We start from the raw sequence: 13,821 nt of genomic DNA on the forward strand, positions 1-13,821 counted from the left end.
CGGGGAAGGAAAAGAAAGAAAGAAAAAAAATCTGGATTAGTGGGAAGTCCCTGAGGAAAACGGTGGCAATGAAAGCTTAGCCAGCAGGACACAGCGCTGACTCGGCTGCTACAGCAGAGTCACGATGAGGTGGCAGTGAAGGGTCAGTACATCTGAATTTTTTGGCCATTTGTTTCAGCATTGCAGCGCCGAGTTCAGCTTTGGGTGACTTTGGTCTTACTGAAATGTGGGGAAAAGCTTGTTCAACCTACAAGGGCGCCCTCTATTTGACTTTTCTTTCAAATTAAAGTCCCTCTGAATTAGTTTTGAATAGGATTCAGGGTTAGAGTTACAGAGACCAGGTTGAAATAGTTTCAACATGTGCCGGGGGTTGTTACTGGAGAGAGGAGAAGGGGAAGATCCATGGATGGAGTGAAGGAGGAAAATTATCAGTATTGCAGTAAAGAAAGACAAGACAAACAGAGCCAAATGACACTAATCTCTAACATTTACCAGTATATTTCAGGCGTCTGCTCTCAAGAACTTATCAGTTAAATTGTTTGTCGTTTGAACAGGTTCTCTTCACAATACATTTAACATTTCTGTCTTTATTTTATTCAATCATGTTATTGTTCACATATCATGAAGCTCATTCCATTATGTGCTTACATAATTGAAAAGGAGCTCAAAGATAAAAACTTATCTTGGGTACCCTAAATGTTAGTTTCCCTTTATAATGCATTATTTTGCACCTTTGCAGTTTCTACCTCAGTTGTGTGCTGCTCCTCTTTGTAGTTGATAAAACTGTTCCATGTGCATTTTCCTCCGACTGAACTCGCAGTCATTCCATTCTTGGTCTTACTCCAAACAGTAAAGTACGAGTTTCTATTTTTATTTTAAATCGTTGACATTTATCGGGACGCACAAATCAGATCCTATCTGGAATGCTGTCGACTGAAGTTTCACCGCAGTGACCCGCCCTCTCCTGTCGTGTTGAAGAAAACTGAACAGGCCAAATGACACATTTCCAGACTGCTGAAACGCATTATATGTTGCATAAGTGTCCTCAAGCACCATTGTCAACATTTTTTTTTTTTAATTATAAATGTATAGTTTCATACAAATGTGTACACATATATATGCAGATGCCTTTACGGGTCTGTGAAACTACATAATTTATTTATAGGCACTTCTCAAAGGTTTAAATCTACAAAAATGTCAAATTTGGATGATTAAAATAGTTTAAATTGAGTCTGATAAAACATTTCCCAGGAACTTTGAAGTATTGAGTTTCGCTACTGGACAAACAAATGTTAAAACTCATACAATTTCAATTCTCAATATATAGTGTTCGATACTTTATTTCTCAGCATAACTTATTGCTCAACTCAAGAGTTAACACAGAACACAAGTCAGGTTTAAATGATTTAATAATCAAAAGAAATGTAACAAATGTGATAATTATCTTGCTCTACAATCCTTCCAGTCTGCCAATGCCTGACACTTTAGAACACAAAAAAGAAAATGAAAAAAAAAAGGATCTTCAGAAAACAGCATTTCTACATACATCAAATAGTTAAATCACAATAACAAAAGTTTGGTTAGCGGAAGCATGGTTGTGCGTGTGTGATTTGTGCACTAAAAGAAAAAAAAAAAATCTAATTCTGGCACTGGTTATATTCATTGACTTAAGCTTTCTGCTACTACTTTTCATTTTACTGGTATACCAGCAGTGTATAAAAATATAAAAAAGGCCATTGTTTAGGATTCAATAAGCAATCCAGTGTGTTAAAAAGAAAAAGAAAAAGCCATGAGTCAACTCGGAACACTGAGTAAGGCTTTAATCCCTTGACCTTAAATTTGTGAGCAAAGTAAATTTCCACCTCAGAAATAGCCTTTAAAACCTTTTAACTTCCAAAAATCAATTGTCAACACTTCATATCGCCACTATTCAAGTGACCAGTAGTGGAAAGCGCATCTAAAAACCCTTCAATTGACAAACCTTTAAACTCTAAATGAAAAGCACTAAATGTGTCGTTAAATGTTGGCATATGACAAAAAAAAACGAAAGAAAGAAAAACAATATGTACAGTACGGAAAGAAAAAAACTAAACAAAACAAAAATTGTATGCAATATGCAAAGGCGTCATGTTGCTTTGGGCAACTCCTCCCTCCCACCCTCTAGATAAGCCGGTCTTCACTGAAGACCCCTCAGTCGGTCGTACCCCCCCCCCACCCACACGTATCCGCTCACACACACAGAACATCACGAAACACGATTACGTCACTAAGCCTGTTAGTTTGGAAAATGGTGAAGCACTGTGAAAACTCCCCAAAACCCTTTTCCCCCCGCGCTCCCCTCCCCCGCCCCTTCAGCCTCAGTCGGAGAGGGGGGAGGCCTTGCTGCAGTCGTTCCACTCGTCCGTCTCGGGGTTGTACATCTCCATGGTGTTCAGAAACTCGTTGCCGTCAAAGCCGCCCACTGCGTAGATGGCGTCGCCCAGAATGGCCACGCCGGCGTTGCTGCGCGACGACGTCATGCTGCCCAGCATCCGCCATTCGTTGCGGGCGGGGTCGTAGACCTCCACGCAGCGGAGGGCGCGGGATCCGTCGAATCCGCCGACGACGAACAGCTTCCCTGCAGATCGCGGGACAAACGGACCTCGGTGAAAATCAAGTCGTCGCCCCGCTCGGCACATCGGTCACATTTTCCCCCCGCGAGTGAACCCGTGAGCCGACGCCCTCCGCTTCCTCCGGTCTCACCTGCGTGGACGGTGACCGCCGCGCCTCGGCGGGCCACGTTCATGGGGGCAATGAGAGTCCAGGTGTTGTTGTCGGGGTTGTAGCGCTCCACGGTGTTCAGGCAGTTCCACAACTCCGCCCCTCCAATTACGTACATGAAGCCGTCCAACTCGCACACCGCTGCCTGGTGCCTCCCTGAAAGCAAATTCAAGTAAACCGATAAAGCTTCTGAGATTCCCCTCAGGGTGCAAACATCAAAACGGTCAAGTCACTCGAAACCGATTGGCCACGTACTGATGTTTAGGGAGCCGCAGTTGGACCAGGTTTTGGCCACAGGATCAAAAGCGTCACAGTTCTTCAGGCCCTTCTGCCCACAGGGGTCCGACCCTCCCACAACGTACAGTTTGTTGTTCAAGGAGCAGACACCTGGAAGATGTAGACGGCGAGGCTGAGTAAACCCACGCTTCCCGGAAACGATCGTTCGGAACGGCTCCCATTTGCAAAAGGTGGCCGGACGGACTGACCTGCGTTGCAGCGGTTGGTCCTCAGCTCCGGCACTTGAACCCAGTCGTCAGCATGTGGATCGTACATCTCCCCGCAGCTCAGCTCGTCCGAATGACCGTTCGAACCTCCAATCACGTACAGCTGACCCTGGCGAGGGGAGACGAGAAGAGTTGGTTTGTTTTTTTTCTTTTTAAAGGGCATTAACCTGGCCCTAACCTACGAGGGGGGAAAAAAACTATACAGTGTACAAGCGGTTTATTCGTGGATGTAAAAAGTGCCTCCCGTTTGGAGCAGCACTCTTACAATCTTGGTAAATATCTGTTAATGCAACATCACTAACAAGTCATGATCATGCAAATGTGAAAGTATCCTGTCCTACTTTGATGAACAGGATTTTAACAACCAACTATTCAAACAGAAAGTACAGTTCAAACAAGTGCTGGCACGCACACACGCCAATATTTTGAATGTCAGTTCACTGTAGAGTAAATAAAGATGAACAAGTCTACCATGAGCACGGCCATCTGGAAACGAGCCCTCGGAGTCCGCATGGGCGCAATGAAGGTCCAGCGGTCCTCGTTGGGGTTGTAACACTCCACAGTCCTCAGACACTCCTCTCTGTTGTACCCACCTGCACAGAGGCTCAAGATTACACTACAGAAACAGATGTCGTCCACAAATTAAAAAAAAAAAAGTTTTTAAATTCCAGATTTCCAGTTTCAGCTGAGGTCTAATGCCAATATACTTGTTTTACCAAGATAAAAATGTGACTTCCAGGTGATGACTCCTTAAAACTCCACAGAATTGTCTTAAACTTCCAGCAGCAGAGGTCAATAGTATTTTTTTTTTTTTTTTTTTTTTTTTTTTTTTAAATGGGGCCCAATGATAAACGGACTACTGTGGAGGGTTGAGCCAGCAGTTCAAATCAATTCAACATAGATTTATCTCTTACAAAGGAACAGGGGTGTTCTGCCTGATACAAGATGTTGGGACGATAGCTCAATACAACAAAGATGGAGTAAACCCCTCGCAAGAACAATCGAAGGGCCTCGTGCCGTCTCCCTGCTTGATACCAACCTGCTGCGATGAGCCTCCCGTTTAGAGCTGCGGTGCCCAAACCAGAGCGAGCGTAGTGCATGGGTGACATGGGCTGCTCTTCAAGCTCTTCTGGCTGGGCCTCGAAGCTGAGGCTCTTCATCAGACAAGGTGTAGCAGAGGGAGAGGTCTGCGGGCTGCTGCGTCCATGCAGGAAGATCACGCACAGCACGCCGTCCAGGACGGCCAGACACAGGTAGGTGTTGTCTGGGGCGAAAATTAAGAGATTGTTGGAGAGGTGCAGGAAATAAAACGATTCAGATATATCACCCGAAAGCTAAAAGAAGACAGATGTACTAACCCTTATCCATGGTTAGTATGCAATAAGTAAAAAAATTTTTGCGATCCTGCAGTTATTTAACTCTTACTTGTGGTCTTTTCAGAGGCGATGTACTTCCACTCCCTCCTGGCGGTGTGCTTTGGGGCATTTGCTGCTTGGTTGGAGGGCGATAGGCTCCCTGAAGAGCTGCAGCTCATCGGCCTCTGGGTGCTCTCGCGTACAGGTTTCTTCTGCAAGAGCACAGCGCAGCTACAGGAGCCAAGCTTGCACCACGGGCCCTCCCGGTGGCCAACGCCAGCTAATTAGACCTCAACCTACATCTGCGATCCAGCCGATCGAGTGTGCACGCGACACATTGAACCCCCAGCTTGTCCAAAACATGTACTGAAACGTCACGCCACGTGAAGCCAACACCACTGCACTGCACACTACGGTCACAGGCTGAGCTGCGATCAGATCTGACGGCACACAACTCGGGTCACTGCTCAAAATGGAGGCATATCAGTGGAGACGGCCATCACTGCCCACGTGTGGCTGGTGGAGATTAACCCAAAAACTGGCGGTTTAGTGTGCACTCGACGGCAACGCCAGGCAAACATAACCCATGTCTTGCTAATCGCCCAACATTAGTCTCCACTGTGTCGTTGCGTTACGGTATTGAAAAAGGTGTCATGTACTTCATGTACATCTAAGCCAGGCACAGGCTGACGTTTTATATGCATGGCCAGGCTCAATCTGTAGAACATCACAAAAAAAAAAAAGAAAGAAGCTGCTGCAAATGAAGCCAGGCTACAAGCTGCCGGGTACCTGCACAAACTGAAGGTGGTCTTCCTCGCCACAAAACACCTCACTGTGCCCCTCAATCACCAGCCCTCCATCCACCAGCTTATGGTCAGGTGAGTAGTACAGCGTTTGCACCTGAAAGACAAACAGCAACAACACACCCATGTGGCTGTCTCCATGGCAACACACAGAGCCCCAGCATAATGGGGAAGAGGCGGTAGAGGAGGGGGAGGCAGTGCTGTGAAGAGGAAGAGGGGGGGAGGGGACGGAGGCCCGGGTCTTCGCTCGATTAACACGGACAGCTTCCTTCAAAAAGACACATGCTGCTCCCGCCGCTGCTGCGTAGAGTGGGTTAAGCATTGTAGCCCGAGAAGGCAGTATCTGCTGAGAGTCTCCTTAATTTGCGTCAATGGAAAAGAGGGAGCTGTTGAAAATTGTGAGGCTGCATCTGGAAAGATCTTCTGTGAAGAATGGAGGAGGAGGAGGAGGAGCTGCGTGCGCCCCCCCCTTTCTCTCTGCTGCTACTTGGAAATGGTCCTCCAGCTGAAGAAGCTGGTCATCATGGTGGCAGTCAGGTCCAGATGACCCAACAGCAATGCCGTTATACCAGAAACCAGCTAAACGCTCGAAAAATCGCCAAGGTACATTGGCATAGCGAGTCCGTGCTTCTCGTCTGGGTTTGTTTTCAGTTCAAGAGATGATCAAATAGATTCTAATCAAGAAAATGTAAGACGCAAAATGTAAAATTGCAATAGAGCAAACTGGAATATTTCTGTGAGTCCTGGACGGCCTCACAAGGTGAAAAGGCCCCAGTTGGTTATTTGGGACAGCCAGTTTCACCTGAATCACCACAGATTTGTGTGAATGGGTGAGCGTGTATGTGTTGTTACAGATTACTTTATGGCCAAATTAAATATTATGTTGACACCATGTGTCGATTTATTTGTAGCTCCCAGCAAAAGGGCAACAGGAAACAAAGGGGAATGCATAATTAGCCATCCCAAGCAAATGACAGGGATCATGCCAAATGCAAATTCAGATATCTTATCTGGTAAATTGCCAGATGTGCGAGTGGTTGGGTGGACATATACGAGATTGTACTCTATGCTGCAAAAAGAAATTTAATCGGATCTCTTGGTTGCTTAAGTTTTGGAAGCAATGGATTTTGGTGAATGCAAATATGAGATTTGTGTTCATGAGTGGCAATAGACAGATGGGGGCACAGTGTTGCTTGGCTGCAAAGGGGAGCTGCTGAGAGGTAGTAGAGCTCCTCTCCTCTTTCTCTGACTCATTACCCTGGTGGCTCAGTCCTGGCTCCTCAGTCTGGTCTCCTGCTGCTGCTAATAAACCTACAGGAGAGATAAATCAATGGGGAGGGGTGCCTGTTAGTGCTGGAGCGACAAATATGCACCTATTCAAATAGCAAAGTGGCAATGAGAAGGCAGAATCAAGAGTCAGACCTTTGAGAACCCTCAGTGTTTTCAGTTTCAGAGAAGAGGACCACTGTAGTGCTCTGATGGGGCTCATGTAAACCAATCACATACCCAAAGAGAGCAGTGGAAACAAAAAAAACCAGAGCAAACAGAAGCTCTTGTTGGCTCACCTCTAATTTGTAGTATGGGTCAGGGGTACAGAGTTTCTTACTGCAAAAACTTCAACACAGAGGGGGGGAAAAAAAAAAATACAATCCTGACACAGAAGCATGACGATGGCATGCCATTTCTACTTCAGCCCCCTTTAGCGACTTCTTAATGTCAAAAACAGGAGGAGTTAGAGGGCGGGGAAGGGGCGGCGTGAGAGTGGAGGTTGGCCTAAGAGTTAAGAATCCATGCTCTGGTACTGACCTCCTCCATCAGTCGTTCGAGTTGGTCTCCGTTCTCCCAGAGGCTTCGCTGCACCCAGTTGAGCACCTTGGAGTAAAGCCTGCCGTTGCTGGGCAGAGTCAGGTTGTCTTCTAGCATTACTTCTAACTGTAAACACAAAGGGTTAAAGCTGGTTAGAGCCGTGCACAGCAGGAATAGAGTTGCATTTAATGGTTAGATGGCAAACTAGATCTTTCGGAGCATTTTAATCATTACTTTGTTTTGGCGTAAAGTCATGTGAGGGAAAACAATTAATTGAAGTTAAAACAAATCAGTAACTAATTCATTCTTCCTCCCACATATTAAATATGTGACAGTTCACTAGAGGTTTCTCCAAAGATCAAAACCTTAAATATATTAGATTCAACTTCAGAGACTGTGCATTTGGGAAGCAGTGATTAATGGAATATTATCGACGAGCGAAACGTGCACTTTAATCATGTTAAAACTACGCCGAGTCCATATAGAATTTCAAATCAAATGGATCAGGATATTTCACTCCAGCACAAAAACAGATAATCCAAGACTTGTAAAACTCTAAAAAAAAAACAGGTAGTTAAGTGCAGAGGGTATGTCCGTCTGTGGAAACACCTCCACTGACCAAGCTGTGGTGCGGGTTCAGCAGAACTTATGTTTTAAGCCCTCTGCCAAAAATACTTTCTCAGCAGGATTTAACTGCAAGTAAGTATGTGGTAAGTATGCCTAATCTCACCGCCAAGTCAGAAATGTAAAAATACTAACTGTAATCCAGTGTGCTATTCAATTTGAGTAGCTTTCAAGTCAGAATAGTTTTAGTGCTCAGGAATCATTTTGCACTTCAACACAGTCAGTGCTGCCCTCAGGCCTCAAAATCATTGGGATTAGTGGCATTTCTGGCTTTCATACAACCAATACTTCGAAGACATTTAAAGACAACGTGATGGACGTGGAAATGTTTGCACATACCTTGAGGCGGGGGAGTTTAAGGAAGTCCTCGTGTTCGGAAACTTCCAGCAGATGATCTTGGATGAAAGAATCTACTTTGGCCAAAACTCTGCCATCTCCCATCGAGCTCGCAAAGTTTCGAAAGGAGATGGCATTCTGGGAATCCATTTTAGACAGCAGATAGTCACCGCAAATCTGAGAAGTGGAGAGAAAATGATTGAGCCTCGCTTACCATAAAAACCACCCTTGCTTCTTCAGCAAGACACCGACGCCAAGTACCTGTTTCACTCGCTCCATCTTGAACCTTTTGGCTGCAGAGTAAACTTCCTTCACTAACTCCTTGTCTGCTTTCAGCCTGAAGGACATAAACGAAAAGAGACTGTCAAGTCACTTTCAAAACACAGTTTTACAGATTAGGTCATTGTCCAAAGGTCAAAAGCTACTGACTGGGCAGTGTAGGCATAGTTGAGCAAGATCTCCACAGCCTCTGGGTCCAAGTCCTCAAAAGTGACATGTGAGACCCCGTGAGGCTCAGTGTCACTGCTGAAGATCTCAAACAAGTAGGGACTGCAGCAAGCCAGAACAGCACGGTGAGCCATCAGCTCATGACCACAAACCTGTGCAAATACAAAGACGAAAGTCAATCAAATTGATTGGTCAAGAGTCTGAAGGGCTATTCCTGATTTGGCAGTAAAAGTATCGCAGAAGTCCGTACCTGCAGTCTCACGTCGCAGAACTGACCACTCTTTCTCAGAGCATTCATTTTGGCCACAGTGGAATCCAGGAAACTTTCATCCTCGAAGATCAAATAACCGTTTGGAATCATCTTGGTAGATTTGGGTTTTTCTATAAAAAAAAAAAAAAAAAAAGTTATTTTCGAGTGAATCAATATCGCACACCATGCTGGTCTTCTGCCAACGGTCCAGCATGCTTTCAGCTGAGCTGTATCGTGATAGCTGGCTATCAAAGAAAGGATTAGGATTAGGTGTCTGATGGACAGTGTATTATAATAGGTCCTATGCATTAGTCGTAGACTTACCTAATAGCGTATAATGCAAATCCGAGAAAGCAAAACTGCTTCAGAAGTGGAATCAAATGTTGGCAAACAGGCAAAGCAGACAGAGGTCACAATGGAACCAAGTCTTCTTCGCCCAGGTAAAGGATGGGAAGTTGTCAGAAGAAATGCCAGTTGACTACTGTGGCGTGATCGGAAGGGAGTTGGGGAGCAGCCGCACGGACAAACTATCAGGCTTGAAGCGACTGTAATCAAGTCCTCGGGATCCCGTTGGCTATAGAGTTGTACTTATTCTGTCTTGATCAGACATCATAACCTAAAAGGAGAAAGAAAAACAAGATGTTAAGTTACATTATGCATGTTCTTTCATTGCGATTACTTTCTGACCCCCCCCAAAGTAATATTGGCATGCGTACAGATTCATCCTAAAGCAGTTAAACCTGCTACCCTGTGGTCTCTCTTTCCCGTCAGTGTCCCCTTGAACAGTTGAATTTAAGACACCGTAGAACTCGCAGTGTGTTAAACATGTCAACTTTTGCCCCTGTACATTTACACACTCACACATACAAAACAATAGCAATATCACCTCGGCCAGGTCATTCCAAGTCTCCACACCTGCTTCTGCTGCGATATTCCACAAGGCCAAACATCAGTCTAATCCATGTCATGCCTTCAGCACTGAATCTACTCTCTGTTAAACTAAGGCCACTTCAATGCTCTTATGTGAAAAGGCTCTGCAGCTGGCTCCTCCCACTGGGAAGCCTTTCATTCAAGCGCTGACCTATAAGGATAACGCAGGAGGGAAACTACTTGTAGTAGACTTCCAAAGCCAGCCTGTGGGTGGGGTTTGCTGAGGGGGGTCTGGTTTTCTTATATAACTTAACTACGAAGTCATGGCTGGCCAATTATTCATGCTATGAAGCATATAATGAGACTCGGTTACACAGCCCCACCCAAAACTCACAATTTACTCCAACGTCACAAATCTCACTAATTCTCAAGAGTTCCAAACATCAGGAATGTGATCCCATAGCAGACCACAACGCCACTGTGCCATGGGCAGACCGACGCTCGGTAAATATACGACACCCCTCCTCCAGCAGCTTTATGACTCACCCACATGGTTAGAAATAACAAGACAAACCACAGCAGCTGTCCCACTCTCTCAAATTGTATCCACACTTTATGCAACAAGTCGTTTTTTCGCGGCCCAGTTTTGTACAAATGTTTTCAACTCAACTGCGTAACAAATTTAATTGTAGCACACAACCACTTTACAAGCACACGCACCCCTTATCCTCAAAGAAACATTCCAGGTGAACAAATGTAATGTTGCAAACCCACCAGCCAAAAAACAAAGATCTGATAACAAGTTTTTGAAGACTGTGTTCTTGGAGGTGCACGCTTGCTCAGATTCGATACATCATATGAACATGAAGTTCAAATGTTACTTTTTATATATTTCTCTTTATCATGGAAATTAATTCAGAGCAAAAAAAAACATGCACTTTCTGCTGCCCTCTATACCTTCGCTTAATGACCTAAACTAAAGTTTTTAAATTGCCAGTCCTCCTTTCCAAACTGCTGTCCAACAATATATTCACTCTGAAAAATCACACCCAAAGAAAGACAGCCCAATGTATTGGTCAAATCAACATCACAAAATACTCCAGAAAAATCAGTGACTCACTATTCTCAAATCTACATTGATCAAATTCAGTTCTGGGGGAAAAGGGAATTTCTTCTGGTCTGACGACAATCACTTTTTCTCCATTAACCCTTGAAACACATGCCTTAACGTGCAGGCAGACACCACACACGTACTACATTAAAATCATACACTGAACACGAGATGTGATGAAACAGCTTTGGGGTTATAAAGAGATAAACAAGTCATAAAATCTACCAAGATAAGACAGGAAGAAAGTGCGCCAAAGACTTTTATAGCTGAATTCACAAGAACACCACCACATGCCAGGATACATACAACAAAGCTTTAATTCACACTGTCTGCGTGGGGATGGAGGGAACACTGACCCAGTTTCAAGTCATTATGCAACATCTGGCAGAAGACTTCTTGAGGATGCTCAAATCCTCCACCCCTCCTCATGACTGGGCCCACCACACTGGCCCATTGCCTCGAACCATCAATTCTCCACCGAACCAAAAACAATGTCTGGAAAACCACACCTTCACCCACAGATCTATTCTGAACATGCGTGCCATCGTATTATCCATTCCTCGTCTGTACCACTTTATCCTGTACAAAACGGGGACAAAAAATATCTATAGAAAGTGAAAATGTGAAACATCACAAACAATTTATGACAATGGTCATTAGTCGCCTCTAATAAAACCCGGATCGAGAATGAGAAAATACTTGTGTCCAGACGCGCATGGAAATAGGACTCATTTAACATACTGACAAAGACCAAGGGAGTCTGAAAGGAATGCAAATGGGGATATATGGGCATACACTTGACAACAGCGGACAAAGCGGCGAGAACAATGCCTTAATAGACAATGGCTGCGGCTCCACACAACTTTTTTCTCAGAGTGTGGCTCTGAATGTATTCTCTCACAATTTTCCATCTGATTAAACAGGCACAAATGAGCAGGTCTGAACAATCAACGCTTGGTAGACACCCCCCTAGTGGCGAAGAAAGGCACTGCCGAGTATTTCACAGTTTTACTGAGTGGAAATTTACAGCTCAAATTTAACACCTTGCGAACGGTGTGACAATTAAAAATAGGACAGTAAAGCAGGTCACCGACTTTAGCTCTACAAATATATCAAAAATTCACCCGAATGAACACAAGATCGTAGAAGCCATATAGGACATACTCTATGGCCACATATAGAAAAAAATAGGCGACACCTCCTCTCAACCAAGCATTAAAAAAAAAAAAAAATGATGCCACCGAATGTAGTAACATTTTCGGATCGACTTGCCACAGCCATTCAATTACACGCAACACCCTTCATCGGGATATCCAAGAGGCTCTTAAATCTTTATTTGATCATTTCTATTCAATCAGGCGAGAATGTGTCAAATGGGAAATGCCCACGTGGTTGTCTGCTTCAGACTGGGATTAGCAGTACAGTAGGTCAAGCACCAGGGAATTAAGCCATGTATGAGACTGCACACGCTTCAAGCGCCTTCAAGAAACGCACATTCGCTGTGAATCAGCTGCAGAAAAAAAAAAAACCATCATGTGCGGCAATAAGTCATCCACCTATGCTTCGATCAACAATGGGGAATATGTCGTCATCCGAACGTGGGGTTAGTAGAGGACGACATGTACCCACCCTACCATCCCCCAGTTGATAAGTCTTTCAGTTGGGGTATTTCATGTATGCTTATTCGCTGCATCGCCATGCCGCCTCCTCCTCCTCCGGTGGGAGACACACAGCGGAGACCATTACATCTGGCTGCGTGCCAGCAGTGATTCTGTGCAGCTCGTCACCGGGAACTAGGTCAGGAGAACACAAGTACCCCCCCCCCCCCTTACCCCCACCCAAATCTTAAAATGTATTAAAATCAGTTCGACACGTCCAGGTTAAAAACAATAGTTTATTCGCTACAGAGGAGCTCTGGAGGAAACGATGCAGAGATGCTAGCGCCCGTTAGCCTCGTCGCTACTAGACAACCTGCTGCTCAGCGGGAGCCATGAGACGGTCGCCGGCTTATTCACTCACAAAGCGGCGCAACGAGAACGCACGCGTCAGCCTTCGTCCAGCCCGAGGGTGAACAAAAGCCCGTGTGTTGTTTGCCGGTATGAACGTCGGTTTATTGTAACGTGATGCGGGAAACGGCCCAGCGGTGAGACATTTGTGCGCGCCGGTGTCATCAGAAGAAACCAGCCGAGGCATTTCCAGTCGCTTCTACTCGACCCAAGCGAACACAATAATGACCATCCAGCGGAACTACACGAATAATACAATATCACCGGGGCCACACGTGATTCCAGACGCTTCAACCGATTTTACGGTTTCTACACACGTTGGCGCCCCATCGCTGGAGAGAGACACACCGGGCTTCATCTGTCGATAAATCTTAAAAGACAAAAAGAAAAATCTTACCTGAGGCTTTTGACAACCGATGATATTAGACATATTTAGTGCGAATTCAGAGTTGGTTGGTTCGGGTAAGAGAAAAGACGCGGCTTCAGGCACGGCTTGTGGGGGGAGGAGGTCTGTTCTCTCTCGGTAGGATCTGCACGTCCACTCTCCAGTCAGTCTGGACCAGCTCTGACTAATGGACGGAGGAGGAAGAGGAGGCTGGCAACTGGAGGCGCGCGACCGACAAAAAGCCGCGAGAGAGCCACGCTGCTGCTGACGTCACGCCGGGCGTGTGAAGCGTGCGGCAGCCACAGTGTGCGAATGAGTCAAGAGGGAGAGTCAGAAAAACAGGTTCCACAGCCGTTTTTCAGGAATTGTACAATCATACTTGTCAGGGCGGAAGTGAGAAACCTATAAAAATTCCATAGGACATTTTGTGTGCATGTCAGCAGAGACTGATCTCTGATCTGAATTGATCTCCTTTAATCTCCTCCATGAAGCGCCTCTACCACCCCCTTTGTATGTGACATTCCCGAACGTCCTGCACGTTTTTATGTGCGCTGTGTCCATGCAG

The 13,821-nt window shown here is 45.3% G+C and overlaps 1 protein-coding gene across 2 annotated transcripts; it reads right to left on the reverse strand.

Annotated features, from left to right (window-relative positions):
• Positions 1-2,231: 2,231 nt before the first annotated feature.
• On the reverse strand, positions 2,232-13,420 carry ivns1abpa (influenza virus NS1A binding protein a). Of its 2 annotated transcripts, none has more exons than XM_080506636.1 (15): positions 13,269-13,420; positions 9,209-9,500; positions 8,885-9,015; positions 8,617-8,786; positions 8,449-8,524; positions 8,191-8,364; positions 7,228-7,353; positions 5,408-5,518; positions 4,689-4,830; positions 4,303-4,527; positions 3,735-3,856; positions 3,246-3,372; positions 3,016-3,147; positions 2,743-2,916; positions 2,232-2,617 (listed from the first exon to the last, which is right to left on the reverse strand). In XM_080506636.1, exons 3-15 carry the CDS (start codon positions 8,993-8,995, stop codon positions 2,358-2,360), a joined length of 1,950 nt encoding a protein of 649 aa, XP_080362762.1. In that variant the 5' UTR covers positions 8,996-9,015; positions 9,209-9,500; positions 13,269-13,420; the 3' UTR covers positions 2,232-2,357. The 2 variants fall into 2 exon arrangements, with proteins under 2 accessions (XP_080362762.1, XP_080362763.1); XM_080506637.1 differs by lacking the exon at positions 13,269-13,420 and adding an exon at positions 9,771-9,791.
• Positions 13,421-13,821: the final 401 nt, after the last annotated feature.

Source organism: Blennius ocellaris (genome assembly GCF_963422515.1).
Source record: "Blennius ocellaris genome assembly, chromosome: 12".
NCBI classification, from domain to species: domain Eukaryota; kingdom Metazoa; phylum Chordata; class Actinopteri; order Blenniiformes; family Blenniidae; genus Blennius; species Blennius ocellaris.

What these genes read in the sequence shown, in the direction of transcription:
- ivns1abpa (XM_080506636.1), bottom strand. Translation starts at nt 8,995, where the DNA reads ATGATTCCAAACGGTTATTTGATCTTCGAGGATGAAAGTTTCCTGGAT. An exon ending in AACTATGCCTACACTGCCCA is followed by an intron (nt 8,525 to 8,616) that starts GTCAGTAGCTTT and finishes TATGTCCTTCAG; the next exon opens with GCTGAAAGCAGACAAGGAGT. An exon ending in AGATGGAGCGAGTGAAACAG is followed by an intron (nt 8,365 to 8,448) that starts GTACTTGGCGTC and finishes TCCACTTCTCAG; the next exon opens with ATTTGCGGTGACTATCTGCT.